At 36.4% G+C, this 22,091-nt stretch overlaps 3 protein-coding genes and 2 non-coding genes across 5 annotated transcripts in view; 3 read left to right on the top strand and 2 right to left on the bottom strand.

Moving 5' to 3' along the window:
* Positions 1-393: 393 nt before the first annotated feature.
* Positions 394-2,640, bottom strand: LOC134663915 (F-box only protein 42-like). Its single transcript, XM_063520458.1, has 3 exons — positions 2,355-2,640; positions 1,018-2,237; positions 394-938 (listed from the first exon to the last, which is right to left on the bottom strand). The coding sequence occupies exons 1-3, from the start codon at positions 2,512-2,514 to the stop codon at positions 465-467; spliced, it is 1,854 nt and encodes a 617-aa protein (XP_063376528.1). The 5' UTR covers positions 2,515-2,640; the 3' UTR covers positions 394-464.
* Positions 2,641-3,000: 360 nt separating this feature from the next.
* LOC134663935 (mitoguardin) overlaps positions 3,001-22,091 on the top strand; it is an 80,321-nt gene continuing 61,230 nt past the window's right edge. The window contains exons 1-3 of the mRNA XM_063520479.1: positions 3,001-3,348; positions 3,806-3,962; positions 4,284-4,421. Of these exons, the coding sequence (XP_063376549.1) occupies positions 3,256-3,348; positions 3,806-3,962; positions 4,284-4,421 (388 nt within the window). The 5' untranslated portion in view covers positions 3,001-3,255. The remainder of the gene's footprint in view (positions 3,349-3,805; positions 3,963-4,283; positions 4,422-22,091) is intronic.
* Trnap-ugg (transfer RNA proline (anticodon UGG)) lies at positions 10,488-10,559 on the top strand. Its single transcript has one exon. It is a non-coding gene; the product is annotated as a tRNA-Pro (tRNA).
* Trnap-agg (transfer RNA proline (anticodon AGG)) lies at positions 13,245-13,316 on the top strand. Its single transcript has one exon. It is a non-coding gene; the product is annotated as a tRNA-Pro (tRNA).
* Positions 17,627-22,091, bottom strand: part of LOC134663937 (protein unzipped) — a 50,469-nt gene continuing 46,004 nt past the window's right edge. Inside the window, exons 3-4 of the mRNA XM_063520482.1 lie at positions 20,866-21,079; positions 17,627-20,776 (exon numbers count right to left, since the gene is read on the bottom strand). Coding sequence (XP_063376552.1) covers positions 19,632-20,776; positions 20,866-21,070 — 1,350 coding nt within the window. The 5' untranslated portion in view covers positions 21,071-21,079 and the 3' untranslated portion in view covers positions 17,627-19,631. The remainder of the gene's footprint in view (positions 20,777-20,865; positions 21,080-22,091) is intronic.

Below are 22,091 nucleotides of genomic sequence, written 5' to 3'. Positions count from 1 at the left end.
GAGTAAAACTTCACATACTATTATGATGTGACTGTTAGTTATGAATCAATTGACTGCATCGATGGTCTAAAATTATGTACATACAGTGAAAGAATTTAATTTCTGTACCATTTTGTACCTTGTCATAGTGAGAATCAATCTGTACGTCGCTAAGGGTGGCTAGAGATCTCATCAAGGTACGAAATGGTACCGAAATTAAATTCCTCGACCATACACACAATAATGTAGAAAATAATATCAATACGCATTCAAGAGCAATGAAAATAGGTCACTATTATGGAAGTTTACATACAAAGTGATTGATTTTCTGTGCCTTTGAATGTAATTGGCTCACTGTTATAACTTAGTGATTTCTGTCAGGATCAATTTCTCAGACAAAATAAAATGCACTAATGTTAATAGTACACTTCCTGTATTAATGAGATTGTTCAGTACATAACATAAAGTATGAAAAATATAATATTTCAAATTATATCTCTTGGTGGTGTGATAAAATGCAATGAATTGGAATACATGCTTTGGTGTTGAGAGTAATTTAGAATACTGATGTCATTGTGTACACCTCCAAACATAATAAGTTCACCATTTCCTTTAACAAGTGAATACATGACAAGTTCTTCTGGGGCTCCAGTTGTTTCTCCTAGTCGCGGACACAACCAGGAAACATAATTAAATGAGTTGCCATTTAACACAGTTGATATGTCAAGAACATGCATTGTCAATGTGTTTCGTTTAATCTTCTTCACAGCAGGTTGCCTTTGGGGATTTTCAACTTCAGCTGGGGGTTCTTCCCTTCTGTTTTCAAGATGGGCAATTTGTCGTTGATTGATTAGATCATTTTCTGGGGGTGCCGTGTTTAAGCTGTTGTCACAAGCAAATGCTGCCATCCTGTATTTGTTAGCCTCTTGTAGTTGTCGAACTATCTTCATACCTTTATTCTGAAATTGAAAAATTAACTATGTTAAATATTTAACCTAACATTTTTATATTCTTTTAGTTGCTTAATAGATGTCTTACCTTGTTTTTGTTTCTTCTCAAAATAGATTCTTTCCTACCTAAGTCTAAGGCACTGCCTGACGGTTTTATGTCTGAACTTGGACCAGCAGCGGCATTATTAGCATTTGAACTAGCATTTTCATCACTAGCATTAAATATAGGAATTCTTCCTTGTTCATGACTAGGACCTGCAACTGGCTCATTACTTTGATTTAATTGTTGTCTGGCAGCATTCAAAGCCTGTCTTGGTAAGACCCCTCTCCTTCCATTTATATTTTGGTCTCTGTCCAATGGCCTTTGTAAACTTTGTTCCACTCTCACTGACACTGGAGCACCTTCAGGTCTACTAAGAGCCGAGAGCCTTACAGCTGATGTCACTAAAGGCTTGGCACAGTTCCAACCATACCGTGTCCTGCTTAAACTGACTATCTTATCTCCAACCCTACATGCAGGATTACACCATATGTTGGCTGCAGCCCATTCTTTATTTTTCACAGCCAGCTCCTTCCATGTCCATGTTGGGCCCTTCATGGTTAATATCCAGCAATCACTGTACACAAACCGATTGTGTAAGGTCTGCACCCCTCCTAACAACATCACTTTATCAGAGTCCAGAGGCACAAGTGATTGGGCATACCTGGGAGAAGGCCTAGGCTTGGTTGTTGCTTGTTTTTTCCAGTTCAGAGTGGTAAGGTCTAGCACCCACACATCATTTGAGCATTGAATTTGATAATTTTGTGCTGGTGACATTACAAGTCCTCCAAAAACGACCATTTCATTATCCCGAATGCAGGCAGAATGTCCTGCCATTGGGGGCGGACTGTTGGTGGCATTAATCAAGATCCACTTATTAGTGCTGACACAGTAAAAATGAATATCATTAAACATGGTAACATTTTGATAGTACTGTGAGAGTGAAGGATATGTCCACCCACCAAACACAATGAGGAAATCTTTATAGCTGACCATGGATGTGTATGCTTTTGGCACTGGATATGTGCCAGTAGCAAGTGGCCTCACCCACTGCCTCTTGGACAAGTCGAACCTCCATAAATCATTAAATGAAGTGGCGTTGGTAGTGCAGCCTCCGAATATGTACATGTTATTATCAAGTATACAAGCAGCATGGGAGAATCTTCGTGTTATGGTTGGTAACAGATCTGTGGGTGCTATCTTCTTCCATAATATGTTAAATTCTCCTACAGCTTTAACCAGCTTCATCGACGTTTTACGCAAGACATCTGTAAGAAAACAGCATCTTAACATGAACAATGTTTCATACTAATACCTATGATCAAAACTTCAGTACGTCATTCCTGCTAGATAAATTATTAGGTATATTTAATAAAAAAACTTACTCTCTGCACAATTGTACCATCTTTTACAAACAGTTTTACAATTCTGTAGATCTTTGTAAGGTGGCAAGAGACCTAAAATAAATTCTAACACTTCGTCTGGGAGGTCTTCAATTGTACTCCTCAATGTTTGCTGTCGTAAAGATTGATGAATAACATCCATAATTTTATATTTATTTTTACTTCACCCAATTGTGATTTTTAATAATATAACTATTGTTTTCGTATCATTTAGTCTTTATTTTCCTCATATAAAGTACTAGAGGAAATGGAATTTGATACAGAAAACGACAACATTGTCAGGTTTGACATTTTGATATGGAAGTAGCGTTCAGAACTTTAGAATTTATATCACCTCAGTGAGTAATATATTCTTTGCCTATCACTAGAAAGCAAACTATAATTCACAATTGGAGTCACGAGAAGGATTTGTTTATATATATTATGTGTGTAATTTGTTTCACACGTTTTTAAATATATTTGAAATTTGAATTTCAGTTACACAAATAATTAATATGCCAAGTATTCAGAACAGACATGTTGTTTCAGTTACGATTAAAAACGCCTACATCAAAGTAATTAAAAAATATACGGGTTTGCGCATTACTGCGTATATGCTGCTATAGCATGTAAATGTATTATCTGTACACACTTTAGCTTCTTTGAACCGGGAATTTCAAGTGTCTTGTAGCACACGAGTAATTTATAATGTGTTAATCAAATAATGAATAAATGATAATATATCACACGGTTATATTCACGAATAGTGTAATAACATTGTCATACATCGTGCTCAAAGTAAATAAACTGTTTGGGGTGTGACAGTACTTGACAGATAACCTATTACGACCACAGTTTGGCCGCAATTATTAGACTTAAAATTGTATATTATTGAAAATAAGCAATGCAACTTCAAGCTAGTGCGTTGCTCGATAAGCTGAAGCATTGCCAAAAGGCATTATCGTTTAGTGAGTTGCAGTTAACTACATCTCAAAAGGTTTGTTGCACTGATTCTCTAGATGATGTTCCATTGAGTTTGCTATCATTGTTGATAAACATTATGTAGGTCAAGATCATTAAACTGGTTTTTAACAAAATCCTTAAAAATCTGGTGTCTGAGCTATGTTTAGGGACACTCATTAAAAACTATTGCCAGTATTATTTTGGTTGTGCTTAATGGAGTTGAACTTTTCTAGTATATAAGTGGTTAAAGGGTAAATTCTACATTGGGTAGAAGAAAATTTAATTTCCTGTTTCATTTATCCACATAAATTATTTACAAGCAATGTTTTTTAAAATTGTCAAGAACCTTTGATTTGTAAAAATAGTTATTATTTAACTTATTAATTGAAATATTTTTACCATTATGAATAAGACTATAAAATGGTGAATACATAAAAAAAATATCAAATAGATGTAGTAGCAATGTTACATGAGATTATGATTTATTTCAGGTTGTATTATGGAGTCTAGGAGTAGTGGGCACGAGTGCTGTAGTAGTCGGGATATTGTCCCGGTACTTAGCAAGAAGGAGAGCAAAGCCCATACTGAACCCTCGGATACAAAGGGCAATAAACAAGAGAATCTCTAGGATGAGGAGTCCCAGCGGAGGTAACTATGCACTATTAAAAACTGGATTAAAAAAATTACATCGAATATTCAAACACTCCAAGTCTTACTTATTTATATTACGTATTGGTAAATATTCTATCCCCCTTATACTCATCTAACATATTTAGATAAATTATTTTCTGAAATAGTTACTCTGAGCTAACTTTATACAAACTTTGCAGTAAGAATGCTTCCCTATAAACTCTATACTTGATGTAACAGTTGGCATGAAAACAGTGTGGTCCAAGCATTATTTCTCATTAATTCCAGATGGTTACATTCAAATACAATTTAAAAATACATACTGTCTGTTATTTGTAGGAATGGGATCAGTTGCAAGTAGTGGAGGCCGTAGCAGTCCACTGGGTTTCAGCGAGCGGCTGTCACTAGCTTCAGGTTCTATTGGATCAGGAGGAGGAGATGCTGCCCCACTGTCGCCACAGCAGCTTGGTGTTATGGGTAAGTCATTTGTATTTGTATTTTGTAACTCATTTTAGAAGGATATTCGGAAATTACAAATGTGCTAACCTTGGAATACAGTACTCATAGTTGAATAAATTGTCAGTTTTTAACGCCATCTCTTAATGAGTAGCTAAATTAGAGTATCAATAAATGTATTCAGTATTCAAAATTTTTTGCTTGCAGTACAGTGAATACACATTTTCTTGAATTACTTATTCAAGTATTCAAGTAGTTTATTTGCATTCATGTTGTACATAAAGATCTTATGAAATAAAAGTTTCAAACATGAGCCCCGTTAGGGCATGGCAATCCTTATAAGTAACTTAAGCTAACTTAAACTAATGTGTTTTTTTTACACTAGGTAACAACTGTAACAAGCTTATTAGTTATTGTACATAAAAATGACATTTTATAATTTGTCGTTTAAATATTCATTCACAGAATAATAGGTTTTTGTTATAAGCATTTGTTTCAGTTTATTTGAAAAAACACTTTCTTTTTCTTCTTTTTTAATTTCTTCAGGTAGATTATTATATAATTTTATCGACATTTTTAAAGGGCCAGTAGAATGTAGTTTTAATCGGGAGGGTGGTGGCATTAATCTTGAATCGTATCTAGATGGGTAGGACGAGGGTATGTCTCCTCGTTTTGTGTAAAATTCTGTGTACAAATTTGCAAGTCTCCAAAATGTAAAGGCAGGGTAGAGTAAGTATTTTATATTTTACAAAGTATGGTTTGCAACTATCCGGTTCTTCAATATTGGCGATTATCCGTATCAGGTTTTTTTGCTTAATGAAAAGCGAGGGAGCTTCACTACTATTTCCCCATAAAGATACTTACATATTATGATATAAGTAAGTACTATGTAATAGAAGTTATTCAGAATTTGTACGTAGATGTTAAAATTAGTATCCACTGCAGCTGCATTTTCTAATAACGTAATAACTGAAAGGTGTGCTTAGTTTAGAATTGGTTTTCCAGAAGGAATGTTATGGTTGCATTTATCACATCACATGACATGGCAAAGGAAAGATAAAACATCAGCTCTACCAATAGGACAGTGTAAGAGAGCTGAATGTTTTATCTTTGCCTTATTATAAAAAGTGCTATTATGTACCTACATTATATGTGTGGATTTAGTGCAAAAAGTTAAAAAAACTTTCAAAGTGGGGTTATAATAAATAAATTACAGCGCCATCTCTTGTTGAGTAGCCAAACGTAGTTCAGAATTAAAGCGCAATGTGATTTATTAGTATTCATATAATTGAATAGATGGCGCTTACTTCAAATTTTATTATTTGTACAAGTTAAAAAATTTTGGGGATTATGGTTTAAATTAAATATGAATATTAAGATAAGCAGGATGAATAAACTAAAGTTTGTTTTTATAGGTATGCAAGTTTATTGTTTTCTTATTATATCTGGCTCTAACTACCGAATTCAATTTTATTGGTATATTAATTACTTTTTTCTAAAGTAGGTACTTACGGTATGTACGTTTTGAGAAATCTGAATTGCACAGGTAATATAAAATAAATACCTTCGTAAATAGTGTTACCTGAAATTTTTGACAATGTAGGAGCCACCCAACGGTATATTAAGATATCATCGCTGTGGAAGGCTTTTCTGTAAAACTGTTCGTTTAATATATTTCTAAAGGTAAATCCATCCTTTGAAAAATAAGGTTGTGTCTTCATACTGACCTTCTATAGTTGAATTTTTTTAAGTTGACCGTTTAGATTTTAGAACAAAGAGTTCTCATAGTTCTAAACGGTCAGCTTAAACAAAGACATATATGTAACTTCGTATAAGACGAATAAAGTCTAAGGAAAAAACGTGCCTCGGAAATCAAGAAAAAGTCATTCTCGAATAGATGCCGCACACACCTTTAGCCTACCCTCGGCTAGATGGCGTGACGACACCGTTTCATATTTAACAATAATTTTAACACATAGATATCAGTGGATGAACATGGATCAAAATGATATAAGAATAATAAAATAATTTATCCATATGTATACATTTTTTTGATATTTTTATACGTTTTCATTTTGTGTTTTAGTCGTTTGTTGATAGATGGCAGTAAATTTACTGTGACTACAAAATTGACTATGGCAGGACCCCTCTATACTATCTATTCTTTTTGGCTTAAAAAATTCAACTATACGTGTCAGTTTTGATAGCTAGAGAAAATTGCACTTTAAGCTTTATTGGATAATGTCTCAATTTGCCCAAGGAAGTGTTGCGTTAGATCGTCCTCTCGGACTTGAATTGGTGCTATTGCAATTTTCCGCTGGACTATTGCGACGGTCCCGCAAATATGATAATTATTCAACATTTCAAAAATACTACGCCTAATATCTGGAGTGGATGGCCGCCCACCGGCTTTGGCTCACCTACAGGCTACATCATAACATCATACCTACATGAAAATAATTTAATTTAGCATATCTAAACGCTCCCTTTTGAAATGGTCTTTTCCATCAGTGTAAATAAGTATGTATATATTATTATTGTTGAGTCAATAAAGTCGTAGTTTTACGGAGTTGCGTAAAGCGTAGAAAGTACATATGTTGCTTAGTCATTCCTTCCTACATCTTAAAACTCGATACATTAATCTACTTGAATAACTACTTATGTTGTTTTCATCTGAACAGATGGTGACAATCTATCTACACTACACCATACTACACACGCGGAAGCGTTACTATAAAACTAGTTACCTAAAATGACAGACAGTTTTCTACAATATGGCACAAATTTTAATAATTTTATTCTTTTGACCGAATTCAAAATAGAATTAGAACAGAGACAGAGTATTTAATTCAAAAGATATTTTCGTTCGTTAAAAATGCAGTTCCAGTGTTGCCAGATGAAATCTGAAATATTCAGTAGAAAAAAAATCTGTTTAGCAGTAGATAGGGGAAAAAAGCAGTAGATTTAAAAAGTGATGTCTGCATAAAAAAAATGTCTGGTAAAATTGAACAAAAAAAATTAATGCTCTGACCTGACACCAATCTCCCATAAAAAAATTGTTTTTTCCCTTTTTAGGCCCCAATTTCGCACGGGAGCTTTTTCACCGCGCGTTAAAAAAGCGTTTGAATGACACAAATGGATAATCATGTATAGCTGGTCAAGCAAATCTTGTCAGTAAATAAAGTCGCGAAATTCAAATTTTCTATGGGAAGATATCCCTTCGCGCCTACATTTTTCAAATTTGCCGCATTTTTCTACTGACAATATCTGCTTGACCAAGTACATGTATTAACACGAAGGCGGTTTTTAAGCGCGGCGCTTTTTTATCGAGCACTGTTCACTAGACGACACGATACGACGGTATAAAGTAACTAGATGATCCAGTCACGACGAATAATCATTCGTTTTCGAAAAATCAGTAGCTCAGCAGCAAAAAGCAGTAGATCAGTAGATATTTTTAAAATCAGATAGATCTACTGCTTAATCAGTAGATCTGGCAACACTGTGCAGTTCTTTCTTTTATTAGTTAGGTACAATTTCATGACATGATGTGACAACAAACGGCCATTCAATAAAATAATAATATTCAGGCATCATCATTAAAAGTGGGTACCTATTAGCACGAAGTTTGGTTGACGGCCACAGGTAGATACCTACCTACTTTATATTGATACCGATTCCCCAATTGCACCTAGTTTGCTAAACGACGACACCTACTACGACAATAAGAATGTGTCAAATGCCGCGATAAACGTGTCGTGTTGATATATCTTGATTGGGAGTCACCTTGCGCCCACGCGACTGTGACTGCCGGTGACGTAACCTTTGACATAACAAAATATTTATAGCAGGATTATTTGTACTGTCAAGAGGAATTTTCCTTTCAGAGAATGTAGGTAGGAATTTGTGTACAATCAAAAGAAAAAAAAACTCAAATTGCTCAGATAATAAGATTAGTTAGATAACGGCCAATTAACCTAAATATCGAATTGAACATTCATCAGAATACCTATTTAGTTAGCAGGTTTTATTTATCAAATTTAATACAATTTAGAATATCCAACTGACAACCTCTGCAAAACTAATATATGTACCTATACACACTACAGTTCCAGTTATATAACTCGTCCCATTTCTCCCCACATCGCCCACGTGACGTTGCACATGCGTGCAGCATCAGACCCCGCTCGTAACTCAATAGAGCTACCAATATAGCATTAGACCTAGACCTCAGAACTGGTAGTACATATTTATAGAGCCGCTTCCCACATTATCAATTGACTTAACTTCAAGGTATCGTAATATTACACGTACACGTTTTCTGATGTCAGAGCTTCATTGTCTTACCTTAACCCGTTGTGGGAGATGATTTAGTATAGGTCATTTTATTCCTGCGCTTAATATCGATTTTCTTAGTGTTGACTTGTCGAGTGTATGTCGACAGGTGAGACAACTTCGTTCTTCTGACTGGTGTGTAATAATAGGTACTCAGTCATAGAGTACCTACACCAAGACCAAGGTTTCAGGGGCTCCTCGAGAGGTGTCTGTGAGTTTTTAAACCATGTCATGTTGTTCCACCTGGGGGCCGATTTTTGAAATTCGACCACTCGATTTCGTGTATTTTGTTAAATGATATCTCCACTACTAGGCGTTTAAATTCTACTAATAGAATTGAAATCGAGTGGCCAATACCACTAGATTTCAAATATCGAGCGTCCATATTTCAAAAATTAGGTTCTCGCCGTTTTCCACCGATTTTCGAGTGACGAAATCGAGTGATCGAAATTCAAAAATCGGCCCCCTGGTCTTTTAGATTCTTACAGCTTACTGTCGGCAAAGCGTATACCTATGACGGCAAAGCTACTAGTATATTCTATTCTGTCTTTCTAATATCATAATTTCTAGAATCGTGATCGTTACATAATATTTATACCCGCCTAGGTACGCCTTAATAGCGATCCATAAAATATGTGTGCGAATAATTTTGTAGTAGTATTCTACTACACTAACTCAAGCTTGGGTATTTTGTTCACGATACCATCACACCTCTCGTAACAATGCCAAGGGCCAGGGGATATGCGTCGTCGGGCCCGGGTCGTTAGTTAATTAGCGTCAACACCAAATCATGTGAAACTAATTAACTAGACAGCAAGTTATAATTTATAATTTAAACGGCATTGGAGAACAAACACATTGTAACTAGTAATATGACGGCATCTTCGTAGCTAGTTTTGGGATGAAGTTATACCACTTAAGAAGTTTGAAATGGCCGCGCTTCGTGGCTGCTAGCCTATTATTATACAGCAGGACTTTCCAATGGCATCAGGAACGCGAAATATCTTACGAAAAGGGAAGCATGAAATAAAAATATAGCTACAATTTGTACAAAGCGGAATGATGCCAAAAAAGCCGTGTACCTATCTGTAAAGTTACGTCTTGAGTAAAATTATTTCTAGAGCAGGCATATCTAAGTTGGCTGTAAAATTTTTGTTTTTAAAATTATTCGCAAACATTTTTGAAGTTTATTTTACTACGTTTACATATTACAGACCTCACGCTTACTCATATCCTCACGTTACCCACGCAAGCGCAGACATATATACACAGCCTACTTAGATAGGTATTTATTCTTATGACTTTTCCTATAGTTCGTTTTTTTTAGCATTAGAAGAACTTGCAAGAAGGTAAGCGATCTTGACATGTCTTTTAATTGAAAAACGCTTTTTAAAAATCAAAAACTATTACTTATGAAAGCATAAAAATATAAATGATCATATTAGATTCATAATTGTTACATATTTGCCGTAACTTATTTTTAAAATGTGTTTTTCAATTAAAAGACACATCAAGATTGTTTACCTTATTTCTAATGCTAAAAAAAACGAACTATAGACGATAAGATTGTTCTATGTGAATCGTCCGAAGAAAAAAGTCCGAAACCATAACTGTTATAAACACGCTTACTACATTTATTTAGCAAAGTAGAGTGTGGAAAATGTAGTTTATGAGCCGAAGCCTTTCACCGAAGGCTTGTTATGACGTCGCGTCGAGCCTGCCCGGATGGCAGTATTCGCTGGCTGATAGTGTGGCTCGTTGGTCTAGGGGTATGATTCTCGCTTTGGGTGCGAGAGGTCCCGGGTTCAAATCCCGGACGAGCCCGCTTTTTGAATAACATGCCTATAGTTCTGAAAAAATCATATTATACTTATCGCACGCGTCACATAAATCACATAAAGATACAATCCAACTTTGCACCGAGTTAGGCTCAACTTGTCAATATAAATCAATATACCTATACATATTATGCAATTCATTTTATCCCAAGATGTGCGATATGATTGTTCATATTAATATTAACCTTTTTTAGCCAGTGTCAGTGTACCTAAATGGATCACCTATTTGTGTAAGGTATTGGTTTTTAAGACGAAACAGGAGCTGAGTTTTAAATATTTTAGGTAAATATACCCGTCTCACTAACGGAAGCGGCTCCTAAAACTAGTGCGATAAGGACAAGGCGAAAATCCTGCATAAAAATGTCAAAAATCGAGGTTTCGTACTCCTCTGTTTCCTCCTCCAAAACTTAACCAATCGTAACCAAATTTGGAAATCTAAATGATTATGAAATTATCTGTGTCGGACCGTTTTGCTTTTTTGGCTAATTGATATCAGTTTTGAATACCACGCCTCTCATTGCGGCATAGTCAATTAGGCCATTTTGGCCATTTTTGAAAGGCTCTAGCCTTAAAAAATAAAAATATCAAGAAAAGCAAAACGGTCTGACACAGATATTGACAATATTAATCTGTGAAAAAATCATTGCTCTAGCTTCAAAAACCACGGAGGAAAACGAGGAGTACGTTTGTATGGAGGAATGACCACTCCTGTTGGCTCTTAAGAGTGAGCAAGTAGACATGACTGTGGCAACAAGTGACAAGAAAGTGATACATCCTAAGGGCCGGTACAGACGGACTACAAACTGCAACTGGTATGGGAACTGCATATTCCCATACAAATTACCGGGGAGTTCCAGTCCGTCTGTCTTGTCTTGTCTGTCCGTTTGTCTGCAGTCAGTCGGCCTTAATCCATAATCACATATTCGAAAATTTATACATTTCCAATAGATCTTTTTTGTATGTCATCGTCTTATCGCGACCTATTTACCTCGCTCGATAGAAAAAAAGTTTTTTGCGCTTATCGTGCGATAGCAAGATTTATGAAGCATAAGTTCCATAAATATTTATCAAACGTTAATTATGACTAGTAATAGATTAGGTAACGCCAATTTTTTTCATTGTAATCTGTAAAAGGCAATCATACTTATCTACTCTTCATGTGCCTTCTATGTTTGTAAATACTAATTTAATGTATAGAGCGGTAATAACGTACATAATAGTACTACATACTACATAGGAGTAGGTACTCCATATTGCTAAATATGGAAACAACGCGATAACGATCCAGTAATAGCGGGTGTCGTCATACTGTAACAGTGACGCATCTCAAAGGGCCTGAGACAATGGCGTCACCTAGTACCCCCGGGATTGCGCGTTCCCGGCACGTCCCGCCCTACTGACACAGCGCGCTGTGGGCTGTGGTGGCAAGGAGACGTGATGCCTTTGCTAAACATTGCACATTTTACGCACTCTCTTGGGATAAGCCGAAGCATATTGCAATTTTCATTCACATTTATTGAAGTAATAATACCTACGTCTTTAAATATGGTCTGTGAGATACGTCACTTGCAAAAACCAAATTTAACCAAAACCATCTTTGCAGTTGAGACTGTACATCTCAAAGGAAAGAGAAGTGATGCATTTTGCTTAGGGTGGTATTCCATCCGTCCAATATCTTGATCCAATGTCATTGAACAAAATGTGAGACAAAATACAAATTGGACAGGCTTATTTGCATTTTACGCACCCTCTAGGGCAGTGGTGGGCAAAGTACGGCCCGCCGCCGGTCCTATGAAAAAATTAAAATAATTAGTACCTATATGACTTTGGCCCACGATTATCGCACAACAAAATACATTTTGGCTACAATTCTGGCCCTTCACTTAAATTACCTAAACTTTCTGGCCCCCCATGAAGAAAGTTTGCCCACCACTGCTCTAGGGCTAAGGAAACATTGTGATTTTTTTTATGTTGATGTTTTTTTATTTATTGTGAAATACTCGCTACTAGTAGTTTAGTCTAGTATACCTATAATTCGTGGTACAACATAGTTAAGTGTAACATTTATTAGTGCTAAATTGCCATTCGCCATAATCAATGTAATTACCCTCAATGCCTGCCACATAACAGCTACAAATAAGGCATAAAACGGGAAAGTTATTGCAATCGAACCTTAACTGCCGTTTATTTCTAACGTCCAGTTGAGCAGACAGGATGTTATCATAGAAAATTACCACGGTTTACTTTACACTGTCATAATTTACTGCCGTCGTGAAATATTATACGAGCTGCAGTTTCGCTATTCGACAATAGATGGCGCTGCTGGCAGACGGTCGGTCGGTGTTTAGAGTGTGCGGTATGGTCTTTATTCAATAAAATTATTAGAGGGCATCTGGAGAGTCATGTACGTTGTTGAAATATCAGCTTTTATTGCCCAATTTCATACCAGGATTTAGTATGCCTACTTAAAGTACAAATCTGACATGTTAATAGTTGAGTATTCTCGTTTATTGATAACTGATAACACTGAACTCGTTAAATGATAACATAAGAATAAATCGGAAAGATTCAACTTACTGTGTGATGTTTTTTTTTAATTTTATTTAATGGTACATGCCCGTCATATGACTGGTTATAAAACTGCTAACAAATTTCAGCTGGATCTTCAACCGGCTCGTTGGTCTAGGGGTATGATTTTCGCTTAGGGTGCGAGAGGTCCCGGGTTCAAATCCCGGACGAGCCCAAATTATCTTTTTATTTTTTTTTGTTATCCATTTCTTTGAGACCTATGATGTTTTATTTTATTTTTTCTGGCTTTTCGTACATTCCTTATGTATATGATATGATCATTGATCAATAAATATTTAAAAAAAATATACCACGCGCGCCGCGTCGATGGCAAACAAGCATAGGAATGTTAAATATGCTTATTGTACTTACTTAGGTACTAAATGTACTTAATGTACAGTATAGGTAATTTAGGTACCTATGTGTATAGTCTGTTTGTATATTTACGTATTTTTAATACGTACCTACATATAATACCCACCACTTATGTAATTATTAGAACAGTGCTCATTTTTTACCTCAGTAGACCCTATCATTTGATGACAACCATTATAGATACTTATCTATTTTATGCAACTACTTTACATAAACACTTGAAGGTCTTCACTTCAGTCGCAGTCTTTACGACGTATACAAAGTAGAGGTTTTCTGTTCCGTTTCCTTGCAACCCCGACGGTTATAAATAACGGAGGTGCCTGCAGGCGGTGTGTTCATATTGCTTGCCAAGCCCTTGTAATTCTAAGGCGGCATCCTAATTCGCTAATCAGTCAAAATATCACCCAAAAGACATTTTTTTTTGTTAGCCAAGACATATTTAATCAATAATTTTAAATACGACTGGTAATTGGCTGCCTTTGTCCCGCTTTTTCATGTAGGTATATCCCTAATGATTAGCTAATGATGAAACTTACGCCCGTGCGCGCGCGATTATTTCGTCCGAGGAGATTAGTTTATACTAGTGTAACTATTTAATCTCGTTGTGTGACAAGATTGCATCGTTGCGTACGTGTCCAATCAATTAGGACTATGCCTAACACTCAGGCAAAGCTTTAAAACTGTGACCTCGAGATCTGTGATATTACGAAACCAATGGGCCTACAGACTAACAGTTCGCCGGACAATATCAGCCTGTCAGTTGTTCGGGACTGCCACCTTTTGTGATTAACTGACAGGCTGATATCGTCCGGCGAACTGGTAATCTGTGGGCCCCTTAAGATTCTTAAGAATGCTTTTTAATCTGGCCCGGTTGAGCGATCTAACGCTACGTCTTACGTAGGCGAACAACGCGCGAACGCGGCGCGGCGCGGCGCGGCGAAAGCGGCCGCCGCCGCGCCGCGCCGCGCCGCGCCGCCTGACATTCGCGTGCAAATCGCGCCGCACCGCGTTCGCAACGAGATCGCTTACGTAGGACACTTCTATGGGCATCAAAGGATTGATTTCGCCGCGCCGCGCCGCGCCGCGTTCGCGCGTTGTTCGCCTACGTAAGACGTAGCGTTACTCGCCTGCGCTTGCTATTGCAATTACAGCCCTGCTTGTTCGCTGAAACGCCTCACAAAGCTGAATGCCTTGGGCAGAAAGAACACGTGCTATTTACCGAGCAACCTGTGTTCAGCCCAGAAGGGTTTTGTAAGCGTTTAATCCACGGGAAAGTTATTTCCTTCCTTGCAAGGACCAACAGTCCTTTATATGTATAAAGTTTGTCTCATGATAAACAGAATGGTGGTGCGAAATATTGTAGATGTGTTTTTTTAGAATTGAACTACATGACCGTGTATATTTGTGTTTGGTGGTTACATTAACAAATTCATTCATAGTACTTAATATTAAGTCAGTGCCTTTATTGTGTTTATTCGTCTGTTTCGCTGTTTTAAGTAGGTAGTTACTCTTTCCGCAGGTCCGCAGGCAACTTTAATTTTATGTTTCTCTTACGTACCTATTTAATTGTAGGTAGCCGGCTTATTCTTCACAAAGTGCTTATCCGTCCAAAGGAAATGTTTAGGATTCTTGTATCACAAGGTTTTCCGGCCTCGTGGAATCCACTCGGAGCCAGGGTCGTTGTTGCCATCTGTCGCACCATAAATTTCATTCAAACCCGTTTTTATTTGAAAGGAATTCATAATAATCGTAACTTAGAGAATAATTAAATCCAAAGCAAATTTGGAAGTTTACAAATATTGGGTTTTACAACAAAGTTCATTGTTTTAATAAATTAATTATAAATGGTTTATATAATACCTTTTTGGGTTTATTTCCTTCCCCTTGTTGGAGTTGTTGGGGTCCGTTAAACTGGAATGGCAGAGCAATGGTCGTTTTACGGCGCAATGGGCGAATTTCGCAGAGGCCGTGAAAATGCCAGTGCCATGAACTTTATACAGTTTTCATACACGACATGGCTTCTCATTTCATAACCGGACGAAATGGAAATTCCGCTAGATATTACCTAATTAATACCTATACCCTATGCCGACAGGCAGAGATGTCTGTACTGTATTAGCCTTACTTATATTATTTTATTACCTACTTCGACGAACTACAATATCATTATATGAATGTTGTAGGTCAAAAGTGTCAAAACCATATAATTTCTACCTTTATCACATGTTTGACAGATGTTCCCCTATTAATACTATCTTAAAGTGATTTTTTTTATTTGTTATAAAAGAACAAATTAACCTAATTACTAAATTTCCTATTCTTTTCTTTTTATACATTTAGCTTTTTTTAGTAGCCTCTCTTCTTTTATTTAACAAAATATTTTTCGTTTTTATATTCAGATAACCTACTACATATAATAGAGGAAAAGTAGGTATATGTCGATTTGCATTTGATTCACATTCTTGTAACATTTCGGCCAGTTACTGACAGCTCATTATTTACTTGTATATATTTGTGTCGTCCCACGAGTAAAGGTACCTTATGGCGTTTGGCGCTTACGCTATTATTAACGCCGCTTCAATATTATTGCGGCGCTATGCGACGTAAGCGCCGGCCACCATAAGGTACCTTTTTCCGTGGAACGTCACATTTATCCTTTACCTGCTTTGCTTATCGGGAGGTAGCTAACAGGTTTGACGATGTATCATTTTGCCAATCCCTCGTGTTTGCTAAAAATATCTAGGTGTCATTATATTTCTGATGGGTCTATTCGACTCGACAGAGGGCGAGACGCGGCCACCAGTTGAGTATATTATTTTATTTAAACATGATTGTAGCCACATATTCACCTGTTAATCCAACGAGTTGAATAGGACTCAGTTTTTCTTTGAAAGGATGAAAGCAGATTGTTTAAAGATTGTCAGTAGGAACAATAGAATAACGCAATCCTTACGATTACGTTATGTCTTAATTATGGTAACCAATTAACCATACCATCTGATCTGACCGTTATAAATAGATTCAAGTATTTTAACTCGAGCAATTGAAATATGATATTATTGATTTTTTCTGCTGCTGGTTTATGAAGATACATATTACATACCTAATCTATTTATAATAAACTAATGTATGGTTTGAATACTTTGAACGTTACCAAAGTTGTGTTGCATGGGTTATTTTGAGGTCGCCCAATTGAATAACATTAGCCTATTTCCAACGCTAACAAGGACCGGGGTGTCGAACGACACGACGTCGGACAAGAAATAATGAGAGACGTGGTTGCGACACTAGCGACGGACATGTAGGTGCTGTAAGGCGTTATGTACTAGACAAGATTACACTCAAGTCCTAAGAGAAATGAAAAGTGAGCATTTTGTATGGAAATTTGTTTATTAGGTACAGTTGAGAGAATTATCGGGGATGGTTCGCAAAACGACTGGATGCTTTATATGCAATTCATCGTTCAAACATCGAGGCTTTATAGAAAGATAAACCTACTCTAGTTCTTTTCCTATTGACCTGATTAAGTAATTTGGTTTGGACGATGAACGTCCCGAGCCAGGAGCCAATAAACTGCCAGCATCCACAATTACCAACAAAAATGAAATTTTTAAATGTAGGTATTTTTGAACAATAGTTATTAATATGACCTCAAATTTAAAATGCATCAACTGCGGTAATAAAATTCAACTTCATTGAGTTCAAATTTTCGAATCTGTATCTCAATTGATATGTCAGGCAGGTCCATGAACATCCGGACACCCCTCTACGAAATATAACCCACTTCCTGCTCGTCGTAGTCAGCAACCAGCATTAAACTTTGTTTTATAGGAGCAATTCGTAAACTTCCCATACGCCCCATCGGTCGCGTCCACGGTGCTTCGGCTATAAATTGCGTGTAAGCCCTCCCTCTACGAAGGGACGCCGTACTTTTGAAGAACGGTACTTATACATGCATACGTGTACCTACCTATTCTCTACTTTCCTCCCCCGCATCACCTACTTTTTAGTCTTTGAATTATGTATTACGTTTGTACCACCACTTCTTCAATTACATTCAAATGGTGGAACTAAGAACTGTATTTGTAAAAGGAAGAAAACAATTCAATGTTTTATTAATTACACTTTAATAAGTTTAAACAAATAAAACTTACATGGAATTAACATCACAATTATGCTTCGCAAAACAGTGTTGGTGTGTCAAAGAGGCTCATTGATCGATATCTACTACATAATACGGATTCATACACAAATAACTCTAATCAGAAAAATCTCTAAATATCTAAAGAACAATATAAGCAATTTTGAAATATTAGACGTTGAACATTCAAAGGCCGTTGTGAACACCCATCTATCTATTTCTGTAGCCAACTACATTAAATCAAGGAAACATTCATTATTTATAACAATGATGGATAAATTGATACAGGTATCCCGACAAAAGCATTCCAAGGGGATAGGTATCTTGCAATTGATAACAACAATTTCTTGCATTTTTGTGGTTACTATTGGAGCGAGGCTTGCATTCAAGTGCTCCAAGTAAGAGATTCAAATAGGTACACTAAAAACCTTACACAATAATGGTACACTAGGTGGGACATTTATCTACCTACGTAAAGTATCGATAAAACTGTTACGTTGAGAAAACTAACGGATAAAAGACTTAACTAATAATCTTTAACAAAAATACTGAGAAAAACTTGATTAGTTAGTAGTTTTAACATTCGAAAGTTATGACGTGACCCTAGGAGAAGTTATCTTAAAGGCGAACTTACAATAGATATTATATACCCATACAAAAATATCATTCACTTTCTATACACATACCCAAAACACTGCGATTAAACTGTATTAAGTAAGACAGAAAATGTTTAAGATCAAGATTTCGTAGAGCGATGTTAGGTAACCGGAGGGATCGTTTTTACTCAATTAGAGTTTGATAGTTCTACGACAAAGCTTTGGCAATATATCCAAGTTATAACAATAGGTGATAGGTCTTTTTTTGTTAATAATTGATGTAGCTTGCGTTACACGAAACTAAAATATTAAGTAATACATCACTGTGAAAACAAATATATTAAATATTATTTAACACTAGAAGTTTAAAAATAGTAATATCTCTTAATTCTGGATTTTAAACTCTTTTAACTTATATAACTAAAAAAACAATTAAAGAATATGGAACTTACAACACAACGAGGTACCGTAAAACATATTTGACGCTGTTACATGTAGGTATACAGTCATTATAATCGAACTTGGATGGTTATATCGAAATAAAATAAGAACACACTAGGGCTGGAATCAATAGGTAGGTACAGATAGAAGCTGCAAATTAACTACGTTCTTGTAAATATCAGCTAGATCGCTCAGTGCATCTATAAAAATATTGCAATTATTTACAATTTCAATATTTGCAATAATCGACTAAAATAGAAAAATACAGATATATATTTATTATCTTTGCATAGATTTGACCTATTGCCCACAGGCTCTACTTAAATGATTGGCATAGTTCTGAACACGAGATACTACAACTTCAATCACAATTTTTGGTTTAATTACTTACCAGAAATGTTAGGCGTATAAAACTTAAAACGTTTTATTTTTACTTCATTGTGTTAGACATGATAACAGGCAAAATGGTAAGTAACCACTACATTTTATTACATAATATAATTTCTCTTTTCATGATAAGTCCTATTTTAGCAACTTTCATTATTAAGCTTTTTTTGTGTGTGCCTTAATTGAATACAACTTTCATTGGTAACATCAGCAATAATTATGCTGCATCATTAGTTTTTCCTACCTACATTGCCGGGTATCTCCAATTCTTCCACTGTTTTTGACAATCTTCCTACATTGTCGCTCGGCGACGTTGTTTAATATTCAATAACTATATACAATTTATATTTACAGTTATGTGATTTATTTTGGCGTCATATTTTACATGGAATGAATCACATAACGGGAATGTCGAGAAACCTCCACTATATCGTACCGCAAAATATTTATTACGCTAAAAACAATAGCATCAAGCTTAATCGGGAAACAAAGCGAAAATATGTAGTTAAATCCGCTTGACTATTTACAGGAATTCTACAATCTTGGCTGCTTAAAGCAACATCGCGAATAGTGGCGTCATAACGAGTAGGCTCAATGCAAATACGCTTCTGTCGGCGTCATTCGGTTTGCTGCCTAGCGGACCCACGGAAGCGGATTTGATGTCTTCCTTGGCCGGGGGTGCTTTTCCCATATTTTCACTACTGTCACCTAACATGTGACTATCCATTTCCCCTGAATGATTAGGCTTCCTTATGTCACTAGCGATGCTATTATCGTTATCTTCCTCTTCTGAAGCTGGTGGGGCGGGTGATGGCGTGGTAGTAGTAGTCGTAGTCGTTGTCGTTGTGGTTGTAGTGGTAGTGGTGGTGGGTACCAAACTATAATTGCCGGTAAAATAGACTTCACCGTAAATTGCTTCAACGTCGACAGTATTTTCAATGCGTTCCCCTTGCAGCAGCCTTGATCGAGTAATACCGTCTTTATAATAAGTTGTTAAAGTAGCCGTATATTGCACATCCCGGTCTGTATAGTTTCCTCTGAATGTTACATTACAAGATGTTCCAGGTTCCAAATGTTTTTCAATTTTATAAAATCCATTTCTTTCTTCTTTTAATGGACTAGCCCATCGAATATGAACAGGACCATCAGGCATTTCTATAGTTGTGTTCAAACCAGCCGAAAGGCCATGTCCGTGGCCCCAAGAAACGGTGTAGTTATACTTGTATGCGACTTCCTCGGTTGCCGTGGCAGGATAATCGTTTTCATTGGAAAGAACCAATTCCCGGAATATGAGGGGGTCATTCTGTCTGGATGCTTTTTCCTCCAGCACAACGTTTTCCAGTTTGTAACTGACAGGTTCAATTTCAATAAGAACTTCGCCTTCATCTTTAGTTTGCTCATCGAATGTTATCAGACGGCCCGTGGTTTGGCCATAAGAAATTCTGGCCACATTATCGGCCCTGCCAATAATATCGGAACTATCAGATGGATTAACAACTATAGCACCATCTGGTCTTGGGTTGAACCTATTCCATTGATTCCATACAATGAGAGACGAGTTTTCAATGTTTTCGAGAACTTCGAAAGTATCGTAGGCTTTGGTTTCAGACACTGCGCACTTAGTATATTCAGGTCCTAAATGTCCTAACAACATATCGCCATCATGATTTGCTCTGCATATATAAACAGGTGACCCTGAAACAAATAATACATTTTATATTTTGACATTAAATATTATACTCGTATAACCATAAAAAGAAACAAGAAAACAAATATTTTATTACCATCGTCTGTTTTTGCTCCGACAACGTAGTTCTCCATATTCTCCTTCTTTAGATTCGCCCACTTGAGTGTGCTCGAGGTGGTCACTGTATTAAACTGGGTCTTGTATATCCCGGCCATGCCATCGTCGGCCAAGGTGGGTACCGCCAACATGCCCATCAGCGCCACTAACCAGGACCCCATGCAGAACCTGTTCTTATTCTTCATTGTGAAAACCTGTAACAAAAATAAAGGTTATCTTCATTCAGTCCTATAGTTGCTTACATTTCTTGTTTATCGAACATATAGGTATATTATACCATATTGGAAAATCAAAAAATTAAACATATTATCGAAGCATTAGATATGAAGTTAGGTACGTTATTTCACGTTCGCAACGCGACACAGAGTGCTTCACTTTATGTCGATCGCACCCTAACTCAATTTAGTTGACGCAGTTACCGAGCCGAGAGCCAAAATCGTAGAAGCTATACCATCCTACTCTCCATAACGCTTTGATGTACAAAATATATATTTTTGTCAAAACAATTGAATATTGGCATTGTTTAAGCAATTTATATTGAATTTCGTTGGTAAGTTGGATTGAAAACGCTTTTCATAATGAATTTATATTATTTACGAAACAATGAACTTGATAGTGCTTAGCATTGAAGGTCTTACTGTTTCTCATTGCCAATGTCAAGGAATTGGCAACCACCTACAATAATAATGTGGGTGGCGTACAGCGGGCAGCCAGGCGCGGACTGAGAGGCGCCTAAACCAATCAATAGTACGCTGCAGGTTGAAAATTGTCTGTTTCTGTTTACCTTTCTTTTTCGTTACTATTTCACAATTCACAGTGCCACGCGTTTGCCTTTCTATTCTTGTTTTAGATACTTTGGATACTTTTTATGACTATTTTTGTACATTGACTCGTTTTGTATTCGTGTTTGGTTTACTAATACTTTTTTCTTTATTTACAGGTAAGTCGACGTAATTACAGTAAAAGGCATTAGTAAGTTAAAGTTTTGTTCAGTAAGTATTTATATAACTGATTTTTTTAATCCATCGCCTGGCCGAACGATTATTCACCCATCAGTGTTGTAACAAATTCAATTTAATAAGTTCAATTGGGATTTGACACGGCCCATTAGGTCCGACACAAATCCGGACGCACCGTTCTTCATTTGATCAAATTTGATATATGGGTACAGATAAAGACTATCAATGAGTCCCCACGCCGCCATTG

The sequence above is a fragment of the Cydia fagiglandana genome, chromosome 4 (genome assembly GCF_963556715.1).
Source record: "Cydia fagiglandana chromosome 4, ilCydFagi1.1, whole genome shotgun sequence".
In the NCBI taxonomy this organism is placed as follows: domain Eukaryota; kingdom Metazoa; phylum Arthropoda; class Insecta; order Lepidoptera; family Tortricidae; genus Cydia; species Cydia fagiglandana.
This window is presented reverse-complemented; position numbering and strand designations above follow the sequence as displayed.

Coding starts and splice junctions, on each gene's coding strand:
- LOC134663915 (XM_063520458.1), bottom strand. CDS start 2,514: ATGGATGTTATTCATCAATCTTTACGACAGCAAACATTGAGGAGTACA. Junction 2,238..2,354: donor ATGGTACAATTGTGCAGAGA/GTAAGTTTTTTT, acceptor GTTTTCTTACAG/ATGTCTTGCGTAAAACGTCG. Junction 939..1,017: donor TGAGAAGAAACAAAAACAAG/GTAAGACATCTA, acceptor TTTCAATTTCAG/AATAAAGGTATGAAGATAGT.